This window comes from Artibeus jamaicensis, unplaced genomic scaffold (assembly GCF_021234435.1).
Source record: "Artibeus jamaicensis isolate MK-2021 breed Jamaican fruit bat unplaced genomic scaffold, CSHL_Jam_final contig_471, whole genome shotgun sequence".
In the NCBI taxonomy this organism is placed as follows: Eukaryota; Metazoa; Chordata; class Mammalia; order Chiroptera; family Phyllostomidae; genus Artibeus; species Artibeus jamaicensis.
In genome coordinates this window covers 2,693,392-2,705,077 of record NW_026521850.1, presented here as the reverse complement: position 1 = coordinate 2,705,077, position 11,686 = coordinate 2,693,392, and the positions used below count along the sequence as shown (strand labels likewise).

Genomic DNA, 11,686 nt, shown 5'->3' with positions numbered 1-11,686 from the left:
ACCACACCCAATGCTCTGGCAGCCGTTCAGGGTCAAGGCCCCTTCCCAGGGGCACGGCCTTGACCGACAGTGTGGGTGTCCCTCAGCGTCGCTGCACTGGAGCCTCCAGCCGCTGTGATGGTTGCCGGGACCACCTCTTCCTCGGGCTGCGAAGGAGCGACTCCCAGTGTGTGGCCCCTGCGCCCACTAGCTGGACTCCCAGGAGGGATTCTTCCCCCAGCACCTCAGGGTGTCGGGCTGCCCCGGAGCCACAAGGGCGGGTGCAGCAGGGAATGGCCTGTCCCTCCTCGGTCAGCTTTCAGGGAGAGGGCCTGGCGCCCCGGCAACAGCCGGTGGTGGCCACGGGCTTTTTTCTTTTTGTTTTGTAATGAACTCTTAAATCTGTTTCAGACGATTGTAGTCCTGCTTTTTGATGCCTGTCTTGTCCCTTCTGTGGCCTTAGGTGGCCCCAGGTTGCCTCCTTTGACACACACTCCAGTTCTTTGTGCCCTTTCGCTCCCCGGCCTGCCCACTGCCCGGCTCGCCTGGCCCCTTGGCCGCTGTGGGATGGTGTTCAGGGGCCCCAGTCTGGGCCCTGGGGGGCTGCCGCTCCTGAGTTTTTTTCTAGTGCTTCTGAACCCACAGAGCTAGGAAGTACATCTTTTTTCCCCAACAAACAGTAAAGGGTGAGTTTATACAGATAGTTCCCGATTAAAAAGTAAAATGATAGGGTTTTACTTCTTGCGTAGACAGGCTGGGGCAGAACTAGGTGTGCAGTTGTTGGCATGGGAAATGACACAGTCACTAAACAACACACGAGTAAACTCGGTGTCTCCTGCACTCACCATGGCACTCGTGGCGCCGGGCAGGACCTGCGTCCGTCCACCGCAGTGGCTGCCTCCTGTGACGTCAGCACAGGTGTGTTTGCCCACACACGGTGCGCTCCAAGCCGGGGAGACTGTTGAAGTGTGTGCCTGGGTTCTGTGTGCCGTCAAGTCAGCAGGGTGAGGGTCCCGCCTTGTCAGCCGTGTCCATTCACGCTTCACTCCCCATCACCCAAATTGTCTCAGACTTTTGGGGAACCCATAGACCCTCCAAGCGTCCAATACTAGCCATGGAGTCTTCCCACAGGAAAATGCAAACCCACGAATGCATGCATCCAGTTCCAGAGGCACCGCGAGTCTGTCCTTGAACTTGCTGGCAGGTCCATGGGCTGAGGTTCAAAACTCCCATCACCTCACGCTGTTTCCCGGTTAACCGTTAGTCTCGTTGACTAGTAAACAAAAGTAGAGTAAAAACATCTCTATATTATGTGTTGATAACCCAGAAGACAAATGTTTCTATGAAATCAACAATACGTGACCCTGAAAAACACTCGGGTTAGTTTCTATACTTAGGGAGCTTGAGGAATCCTCAGTTCACGTAAGTGCGCATTCCGCTCTGAGCCGACTGGACTGGAGCTCCCTAAGGGGTTTTATACATGAACTTGGTAACGGCATCGGAAGTGGGAAAGTATCACATGCATATAACAGACATGCCTGCATGTGCCAGGTGAGGTTACCTGTCTGCCAGTGTTTGTGCAGCAGGTTTTTAAGACTTTACTGCAGTATTTCATCTCAGAGGCCGTGGACCGGACAATGCTAGTCTCCTCTGGAAGTTTTTTGGGAGTGCTCACCCTGTTTGTTGTTAGCCATTTTGTGCGGGACCCTGTGGGACCCTTATTGTTAAATAAGTGAGCACCCCGAATCGTTCAAATGTGGGGCTCTGCCCCTTTCCTCCTACAAAGAACACAGCACTGACTGTCCCCTGAGCACATGGGCCCCGTCCCTCATACTCAGTATCAGAACAGGTTCTCAGAATCGCAACAGCCGGGAAGAAAGCGCGGTAGGCCACGCGCTTCCTCGCCCACGCAGCACCCCTCACACCCTCTGCCGCCCAGCTCCTGCTTCCCGCCGTCCTGACTCCTCCCCACCCACGTCCCACAGCTCAAGGCGCTGCACCGGGTGGGCAGACAGACCCGATTTGTGTAGATCCCTGTGGGTCCCCGGGGCTGTACCCACAGGCGTGACCTCAGCGGGACTGCAGCTTTTGTTAAGAGCACCAGCTCCCAGGCAGCAAGGAGGCTGTCAGCCCGGGAGGACTGGGGCTGTCCCTTGGCTCCTGGCCACACCCCCTCACTGGGCATAGTCTGAGGCCAGACCCCTCACAGGCCAGAGCTTCGCCTTTGTCTGTGTGGGTCTCTCGGTCTTAGACAGCCTTCTTCGGTCGCCAGTCCGATGCGCTCCCTGAGGCGCAGCTGCGGGCTCTGGCTGCTGCTTCACACTCTGCTCAGTCTTCCCATCCCCCCGGCTCCGTCTTTGTCACCCTCTGCCGTCTGTTTCTCTCTCTGGGATGCCCAAGCCCTTCCTTCTTCTCCAGGAAGCCCACCAGGCTGGGCTGTGGCCCCCTTTCCTCGATGCCTATGCCCATCTGAGCCCCTCGTCTGGCCCTCCTAGGCCTGCTCACGCCGAGTGTGAGGTCTTCCCCACACCCCGAGGGCAGGGTCCCCACGCCCAGAGGCGCACACCAGTGGGCCCTGGGAACAAGGCCCAGTGACACGTGCTGCCCAGTAGCACACAGCACCTCGGTCCTGGAAGTCACATGCCCAATCCCCTATAAACATCCTTTGCTGAACTCGGGGGGGTTGGGGCAGGGGTTCAAGCAGGGCATGGAGACAAATCATGCCCCCTCCTCTGAGGATGGCACCGGGCCCTTGTGGATGAGCCAGAACGCAGGGCGCTGTGCACCCAGACAGGCCCCGCCCCTGCAGCCCCGCCCTTGCAGCCCTGCCCTGTGCCACCTGCACCTGTTCCCAGCAACTGCCCAGGCCCCAGGTCCCTGGTGGCAGCCGCCCTTGCACCTGCACAGGTGTGTGAGTGTGTGTGCACAGGCACTTGTGTGACCTTGGCCCAGCCTGGAAACGGCATCTGTCTCTGGCCCTGGGCGCACTGCCTGGAGTGTGGCCTTGAGGAAGGGGCAGAAGTAGGAGGAGGGAACAGGACCCTCCACGGGCAGCTGCCAGTGCAGGCTCCCCGCTGGCTCCGGCCCCATAAATACCCGTGGGCTGGAGGCAGGGCCACCCGGAGGCAGGCACACACCATGGGGCACCTGCAGCTGCTGGTTTGGGGCTTCACCTGCTGCCTGGCAGCGGTGAGCTCGGCGAAGGTGAGCGAGAGCCCAGCAGAGGAGGCAGGCCTCTGTCCTCCGCCGCACAGATCTGGGGACTGGGGACGGCAGAGTGGAGGGAAGACAGACAGATGAGTCCCTGGCAGAAAGAGGCGCCAGCCCCCAGAGAGAGAGCCAGCAGCTCTCCCAGGGGCTGGTCCTGGCCACGTTCTTGTTCGCATGGTGACCCTGGCACAGACCAAATACAGGACGCCAGGTTAAGTTGGGTTTCACAAACCACGCAGTTTGGGGTATAGATGTGCCCACACAGCATGCAGGGTACGCGCATGCTAAAAAAAATTCATTGTTTGTCTGAAATGCAGGACAGCCTTGTCCCCTCCAGGGCGAGGGGAGGAGCCAGCCCGGTGTGAGGACTGGACACGCAGTGGGGGTTCTAACGGCTGGGGGAGGGGGAGGAGAAAGAAGGGCCCCCACTGAGGGAGCTCACAGCCAGGCACGAGGCATCTCCCGCTGCCGGCACCTACACCAGGTAACAGGCCCTAGGGGACACAGCTGTCACCCATCTTACAGATGGGGAAACTGAGGCTCACGGTCACAGCTAGGCCAGAATCCAAACCTCCACTCGTGTCAGAAGGCTTCCCCAAGTGGGAGCACAGTGGTCGAAGCAGCTTCCTCTGAGATTCCAGGGCAGGACACCCCGGGCCGGGGGGACGGCAGCAAGCTGCTCCTTTGGGAGTGAGGGCGACTGGGGGTCTTGGTCTCAGGTGCACATCAGCCCCTCCTTGAGGCTGTCTCTGGGCCCCCGGGCCCTGCTGAGCCTGCCCGCCTCCCACCCCAGCTGGGCGCCGTGTACACGGAAGGGGGTTTCGTGGAAGGCGTCAACAAGAAGCTCGGCCTTTTTGGCAACTACGTGGACATCTTCAAGGGCATCCCCTTCGCTGCTGCCCCCAAGCCCCTGGAGAACCCCCAGCCACACCCCGGCTGGCAAGGTGCGAGTGGGTGTGTGCTGGGCAGGCCCTGCGACAGGGGTGCGTGTGCTGGGGACTCCTCCTCATGCCAGCCCCTCCGGCCCCCCCGCAGGGACCCTGAAGGCCAAAAAATTCAAGAAACGATGCCTGCAGGCCACCATCACCCAGGATAACACCTACGGCTCTGAGGACTGCCTCTACCTCAACATCTGGGTCCCCCAGGGCAAGAAGGAAGGTGTGCCTGCCCCCAGCCCTGCAGGGGGCGCCCGGGCAGCCAGAGCCCCCAGCCCTGCCCCTCGGTCATGTCTGGGGCTCCGGAGCCAAACCTCCCTGAGACCGGCACCCAGAGGGGAGGGCGACCAGGGGGCACCTGGGGTCACCGGGCCCGCTTTCCTGCCTCAGTGTCTCGGGACCTGCCTGTCATGGTCTGGATCTACGGGGGCGCCTTCCTCATCGGGTCCGGCCAAGGGGCCCACGTCCTCAAAAACTACCTGTACGACGGCCAGGAGATCGCCACCCGGGGCAACGTCATCGTGGTCACCTTCAACTACCGAGTTGGGCCCCTGGGCTTCCTCAGCACCGGGGACTCCAACCTGCCAGGTCCGCTGGGTGCCTCGGGCATGGGGACGGGTCGGGGGGAGCCTAGTGGGGACGCCCCTCAGCATCCCTTGACCCCAAACGTCCCCTGACAGGCCCCCTGGAAGGCCCAGAATTCAATTGCAGGGCCAGAAGCTAGAGATGGACTGTGAGACACAGCAGTTCCTGGGCAGCTGCAGTGAAAGAGGAAAGGCTGCCGACAGACAGACAGACAGACAGAGACCCAGAGAGGGACCCGGGTGGGGACAGGGAGCCGTGGGAAAGAGACAGAAGATGAGACGCGGAGGTGGTGTCTTGGGGGGACAGACGAGAGGGGCCACGACCTCCTGCTCCTCGGCGTCTGCCCGAACCCCTGCGCCCTCTCCAGGGCCCATCCCGTCTGCCTCCTGGGACCCGCCCTCCTCCCACTGCAGTCCCCGCCCCAGGCCCCTGACGCAGGCCTCACCCCACCTGCCCAGGTAACTACGGCCTTCGAGATCAGCACATGGCCATCGCGTGGGTGAAGAGGAACATCGCGGCCTTTGGGGGGGACCCCGACAACATCACCATCTTTGGGGAATCCGCCGGAGGTGCCAGCGTCTCTCTGCAGGTCTGGGGACCTCAGGAGGGGCGGGCCTACCTCCAAGGGGGTTGGAGGGAGCCCATGGGGGGGGGGGCGGGGTGGGGGGGGGCTGGAGCTGACATCCTGGCCGTCCTTGGTGGAGGAGTCCAGAGTGGGCGGTGCAGCGGGCCAGGGTGACGGCGTCTCTGTGTGTCGCAGACCCTCTCTCCCTACAACAAGGGTCTCATTCGGCGAGCCATCAGCCAGAGCGGCGTGGCACTGAGCCCCTGGTCCATCCAGAAGAACCCTCTCTTCTGGGCCAAAACGGTAAAGAGGAGCTTTGGCGTGTGTGTGGGGGGGGGGGGGCACGGCATAGAAGGGTGGGGGCGGAGCAGGGGGCGGGAGTTCCTCCCTCCTACTCTCTGTCCCACCTCCCCATCACCGCAGAGCTGGCCTCACCTGCCCGCCCCCATCCCCAGATTGCCAAGAAGGTGGGCTGCCCCACGAACGACACAGCCAGGATGGCCAAGTGTCTGAAGGTCACCGACCCCCGCGCCCTGACGATGGCCTATAAGGTGCCCCTGGCAGGCATGGACTGTGAGTGGGGGCTCACGGGGGGGGGGGGGGGGGGCCTGCTCCTGCAGAGAACAGGAAGTGCTGCAGGTCTCAGGGCCCCAGGCCAGGCCCTGTCACCTGCCCGCTGGCGTCCCAAAGCCCTGTGGAGCCTCAGGGCCCCAGGGGCTGCCAGGAGGGGGCGACTCTTTCCTCTTAGCCTCCTCGAGGGTCCTGACCCCTTTGAGAAGCCGATGAACATTTGTCCTCCCCCCAAGAATGCACACGCACACCGTCCCTGACACACAATTTAAGGACCGAGGACCGAGAGCCTTCATCCTTGATGACAGTCCATTCTTCACCCCTGCCCCTGCTCCCCAACTAGGCAAACACCGCCAAACACCTACGGCAGCGTCTGGCCCGCCCGGCTCTGCCACTCTGTCCCCCAGGGGCGCTGAAGGTCCCTGTCTAAAACAGCCTCGGAGCATCGGCCTCATCAGCCCAGTAGGCTAGAATTCTCTCTTACTCCTTCTAAGGCCAAGTTCAGGGGGCCCCTCGTCTGTGTCTCACTAAGCCACAGGTGAGCACCAGGCAGGCAGAACCAAAGCAAACAACAGGGGCTGAAGGGCAAACCGACCATTTCCTCGATGGAAGGCCAGCACGTCTGCCTGCCCAGAGTCAGCCCCGCGGTCCCTTCGGGGTTGGTCCAGGGGTCTGCAGGGCAATGCAGACCCGGCACAGTGTCTGGCTAACAGACTAGAAGAGAGCCCTGCTTCCTCCATCGGCCCCTCAACTGCTCTCGGTCTCTCTCCTCCTGATTTCGGCCCAGGGAGGGGACAGGGACTTCCCTGCTGCCAGGGGGACAGACGTGGCTGCTGGTCCAGTGCTTCTCGGTCTGGGCGAGTTTGTCCCCCGGGGTCATGTGGCCGAGTCTGGAGACAGTTTGGGCTGTCACACTGGGGAGGGGTGCTGCGGGCACCCAGCGGCTGGGGCCAGGGATGCCATGCTGCTCAACACCTGAGGGACGGCCCCCCACCTAGAATTATCCTGTCCGTTGTCCGAGCGATGGGCTGAGGCCCCCGGTCTTGAACGGAGGCGGAGGGAAGGCTCCCCCTGTCCCGGGGACAAGCAGGGCTCTGGGGGCTGTGAGCACCTGCCGCTGTCCGTGCAGACCCCGTGGTGCACTACCTGGGCTTCCTCCCCGTCGTCGACGGAGACTTCCTCCCCGACCACCCCGCCAACCTGTTCGCCAACGCGGCCGACATCGACTACATCGCCGGCACCAACGACATGGACGGCCACCTCTTTGCCACCGTTGACACGCCGGCCATCGACAAGAGCAAGCAGACCGTCACAGAGTGAGTAGGATGCAGGGCCCAGGGCAGGGCCCAAGGACAGGGCAGTGAGGGGAGGCATCCGCTGGGCCAGGCCGTGGGCACGTGCGGGTAGAGGGCCATGCAGCCCCCTGGGGGTGGGGCCGACTCCCCTCCCGCTGGCCCTGGGTGGCGGGTCCAGTGCCGGCTCTGTCGCTGCAGTGAGGACTTCTTCAAGCTGGTCAGCGGGCTCACCATCAGCAAGGGGACGAGGGGCGCCAGGGCCACCTTCGACTTCTACACCGCGCCCTGGGCCGAAGACGCATCCCAGGAGGCCGTGAAGAAGACAGTGGTGGGGTTCCAGACCGACATCCTCTTCCTGATGCCCACGAAGATGGCCCTGGCCCAGCACAGAACCAACGCCAAGTGAGAACCTGGGTGGGGGGCCCCCTGGGAGGCACACAGCCCCCCACTGAGGCCTCACCGGGGGCGGCCCACAGGGGTCCGGGCAGCCCGGGGCAGCTGTGATGGGCTTGCTGGTGGTGCCTGTGCCCTTGGCGTTCCCCAGGCCTGACAAGATTTGAGAAGACCCCTCCTCGCCTCCCAGCCTCGGGGGGCGGGGGGCACGACCCTCCCTCAGCCCCAGGCCTTCCCCCTGCAAATCTCTCGGGTCTGCTGCCCACCCTACTCTATGACGGTCTCTGCAGCGGGGACCCTCTACATGGTAATAGCCAGTGAGAATAAAAAGTAACTGAGGAATGCTTAAAAAGTAGGAAGGTGAAATTATACCCAGAGGTCCAGGGTGAGGACTTTGCAGCAACTAAACAATGAGTTCAGCCCTGAGCTTCCTGTCAGTCAAGGCCAACGAGGAAGCCCCTGAGAGCAGAAACCTGGGCCCGTCAGAGGAAAAAGACACATTCATTTTCGGAGAAAAAGCATCTGCCTTGATACTGAACTGCAGGAGGGTAGGCGCCTCTATGTTTTCTGGAGGTGAAGCAGACGGATGTGTAATTGAACTCATAGAACCCACAAACCCATGAACTTGGCCCACGGCTTTCTCTTCCCCAGGGGCAAGGACCCAGGCTCTGTATGAGTCTGGGGCACTGCCAGCCCTTCTCTGGTGTCCTCGTGGTGCCTCTCCAGGCCCCCTCCAGGCTGGGCGGCCCAGGCGAGCCCCACACTGACGCGGGTACTGTCCTGTGCCCCCACAGGAGCGCCAAGACCTACAGCTACCTGTTCTCCCATCCCTCTCGGATGCCTATCTACCCCAGCTGGGTGGGGGCCGACCACGCGGATGACATCCAGTACGTCTTTGGGAAGCCCTTCAGCACCCCTCTGGGTTACCGGGCCCAGGACAGGACCGTCTCCAAGGCCATGATCGCCTACTGGACCAACTTTGCCAGAACTGGGTAAGGTGGGGTGGAGCTGGGGCCTCCCACCACCTTGGCCCTCTGGGCCTGGGTTCTAGTCCCTGTCCCCTCACACTTAACCTCCCTCGGCCCCCAATGTGTGCGTAAGGATAAGAGCCGCTGCCTGGGCCCCGGGATAGGCACGAGCCGGGCTGCTGCCCAGGATTCAGGGAGGTGCCCAATGGTCGGGTTGGCACGAGGGTAGAGGGCTGCCCAGGTGAGCCTGGGCAGGGGCGTGGGTCCCCAACCCCCACATCCCCTTTTGTCTCACTCTGCAGGGACCCCAACATGGGCCACTTGGCTGTGCCCACACACTGGGACCCCTACACCCTGGAAAACGGCAATTACCTGGAGATCAACAAGAAGATAGATAGCACGTCCATGAAACAGCACCTGCGCAGCGACTACCTGAACTACTGGGCCCTGACCTACCAGGCACTGCCCACGGTCACGGAAGACGAGGCCACCCCTGTGCCTCCCACAGATGACTCCGAGGTCACCCCTGTGCCTCCCACAGATGACTCCGAGGCCACCCCTGTGCCCCCCAAGGATGACTCTGAGGATGTCCCTGTGCCCCCTGCAGGTGACTCTGAGGAAGTTCAGATGCCTGCAGTCATCGGCTTCTAATGTCCTTGGCCCCAAGAGGCCACAGGGTGGGACCCCAGGGAGCTGCCCGCCCCCAGGCTCTTCCTGAATAAAGCCTCCTCTCTCTGGCTGGCGTCTTTCTTTGCTCTCTCGGCCTCAGTCACTGCCGGTGCAGGGCCCGCTGCTCCCCAGTCTCTGTCAGTCTCCAGTGCAGGACACGGACAGTGCCACGCCGGCTGCATTTCAGAGGAGGGAACAGGGTCCGAGAAGGGGCAGAGCCAGAGCCGTACCCGAGCGTGGGCCCCCCATGCCAGGCTGCTGGCTCTGAGGGGCTGGTCCTGCCCAAAGTGCGAGCAGGCCCAGTGCGGCCCAGCCCTCCGGGCTCAGGAACTGGCCTGGGAAGAGGAATGGAATCCGCCTCTAGCTGGACCCAAGTCAAGGACAGAAGAAAGCATCGCACTGGACTTTCAGATACAGAAGGTACAAGAGGGCTGGGCCATGGCTGCCCCCGCCTGGCAGGGGCCTGGCCCAGTGCCTGACGGCCCCGGCCCAGTCCAGAGGGGGAGTGGGAGGCAGAGGTCAGACCTCTGCGCGCTGGCCTGGGCTCAGCCCCCCTGGCCTCACCTTGGCCCTGTGAGGCGGGCACTGAGGACCCCTTGAAACGGTCACCGGCATTTTGAGAGAAACAGGCCCCGAGAGAAGCTGCGTGTCCCGGGCCCCCAGAGCAGGAGTCCAAACCCAGGCCCGAGACTCCAAAGCCCACAGCGTTGGGACAGGGTGAGGCGTCGGAGGAGAGAAGGTTCTGGGACCCTGGGCAGCTCAGCCTGATGGGTGCATGTGTCGGTTGTGCCGTGCCAGGGCACCAGCCGGCCACTTCCTCTCCAGCCCACAGACGGGACACTGAGGCCCAGACAGCCATGTCCTGTGGCCCTAGCGTCAGAGCCGTGTGAGGACAAGCCCCACCCTGAGGGGCAGGGGCACTTGGGCTGCCCTGTGACCCCTGGACTGCCCTGGGCTGCCGGGCTGGGCCACGGGCTCTCGAGTATAAAGGGGGGACTCCTGGTCAAAGGTTGAGGGGATGGACCCCCACTGATTGCCTCACCTATGCCGGTCCCTGCTCTCGGGGACACGCATGAGGCACGAGGGGCTCCAGTGCGCCCGTCCTCGCCACGGGGACACACACGCCTTCTGCAAGTGTCTCTGCCTGTGCAGTCTGCTCTCTGGGGACTCCTGTGCCGCAAGGGGGTCCCCTCGAACCCCAGTGCCTCCTCCTGGTCCTGGGACCTGGCATTTGTCCCCCTTGTTCAGGGAAGCACAGTCCCGCGGCCTGTCACCCAGGAAGTCACACCCCTGCTTAGCTAGGCCAGGTCAGAACGGCCCGGGCTGTCGGGACCCGGTGTGTGCTCAGGCCAGGCGGAGGCGAGCCCTCTGAGCCCTGACTCGGGCAGCCACCGAGATAGTTCCGGGTGGCCCGCAATCCACCTGCCTCTGACCAGGCTGTGTCTCCAGGGGCTGAAGTCGAGAACACTCACCAAGGCGCAGCCAGGAGGGCCTGGGAGGCGCCCGCAGGGCCAGGTGTTGCTCTTTAGCTCTGATCTCGGCGGGAGACCTGCGGGGGAGCTCGGACGAGTTCCGCCTCTCGGACACGATTCAGGATTTCATCGTCGATTCAGGATGTCATCGTCGATTCAGGATGTCATCGTCGCAGGCAGCCTCGGTGGTCCTCCTCCCCTGCCCTCCCACACCTCACCTTTCACCTCCCCCATGAGACTGGGTCAAACCCCCACCTCCCCATGACCTAACCGAAGCCCAGGCTCCGACCAAGGACGCCGCCGTCCCAGGATGCTGCGGGCTCCAAGGGCCCGGCCCAGCCACCCTTTCGGACCGTGGGAGATAACGTGACTGAAATCTGGACTCCTCATTGGAGGTCAAGAGCAACCCCAGGACCAGCGGAAACCCTGGCCTCCGCCTCCCCTGAAAGGCAGCCATGTCCTGGGTCAGGAGTGGGTCCTTGCAACTGTTATTATTTAAAATTCGGGGGGAGCCCTGGCTGGTGTAGCTCAGTGGTTTGAGTGCGGGCCTGCGAACCAGACAATCGCGGTTCAATTCCCAGTCAGGGCACATGCCAGGGTTGCAGGCAGGTTCCCTGCAGGCCAGTTCCCAGCAGGGGATGCACGAAAGGCAACCATACATTGATGTTTCTCTCCCTCTCTCCTTCCCTTCCCCTCTAAAGATAAATAAATAAAATCTAAAAAATAAATAAATAAAATTCGGGGGGAAATATACACAACACATGACATGCTAACTTAACTTTTTAAGAGCGCAATTTAGGGACACTATCAGCACCCACAGTATGGTGCCACCACCATTACTGGGCCCAAAATTTTCACCACCCAGCCAGAAACTTCGTGCCCATTCGGCAGTGCCGCCCCTGCCACCGCCAATCTAGTCAACGTCCTGTCTCCATCAGTTGTCCTGTTCTAGATATTTCTTCTACGTGGAATCCCACGTTCGGGGCCCATCGTTGTAGCAGCGTGGATCAGAACTCCACATCTCCGGTGGCTGGACGGCACGCCA

The 11,686-nt window shown here is 62.2% G+C and overlaps 1 protein-coding gene across 2 annotated transcripts; it reads left to right on the top strand.

Moving 5' to 3' along the window:
* The first annotated feature begins 3,111 nt into the window (after positions 1 to 3,111).
* CEL (carboxyl ester lipase) lies at positions 3,112 to 9,237 on the top strand. 2 transcript variants are annotated; one of them, XM_053667782.1, is made up of 12 exons: positions 3,112 to 3,183; positions 3,983 to 4,133; positions 4,225 to 4,347; positions 4,515 to 4,712; positions 5,168 to 5,298; positions 5,470 to 5,577; positions 5,730 to 5,847; positions 6,974 to 7,160; positions 7,338 to 7,541; positions 8,327 to 8,524; positions 8,803 to 9,019; positions 9,053 to 9,237. In XM_053667782.1, exons 1-12 carry the CDS (start codon positions 3,118 to 3,120, stop codon positions 9,149 to 9,151), a joined length of 1,800 nt encoding a protein of 599 aa, XP_053523757.1. In that variant the 5' UTR covers positions 3,112 to 3,117; the 3' UTR covers positions 9,152 to 9,237. The 2 variants fall into 2 exon arrangements, with proteins under 2 accessions (XP_053523757.1, XP_036983634.2); XM_037127739.2 differs by having other exon boundaries at positions 8,803 to 9,237.
* Positions 9,238 to 11,686: the final 2,449 nt, after the last annotated feature.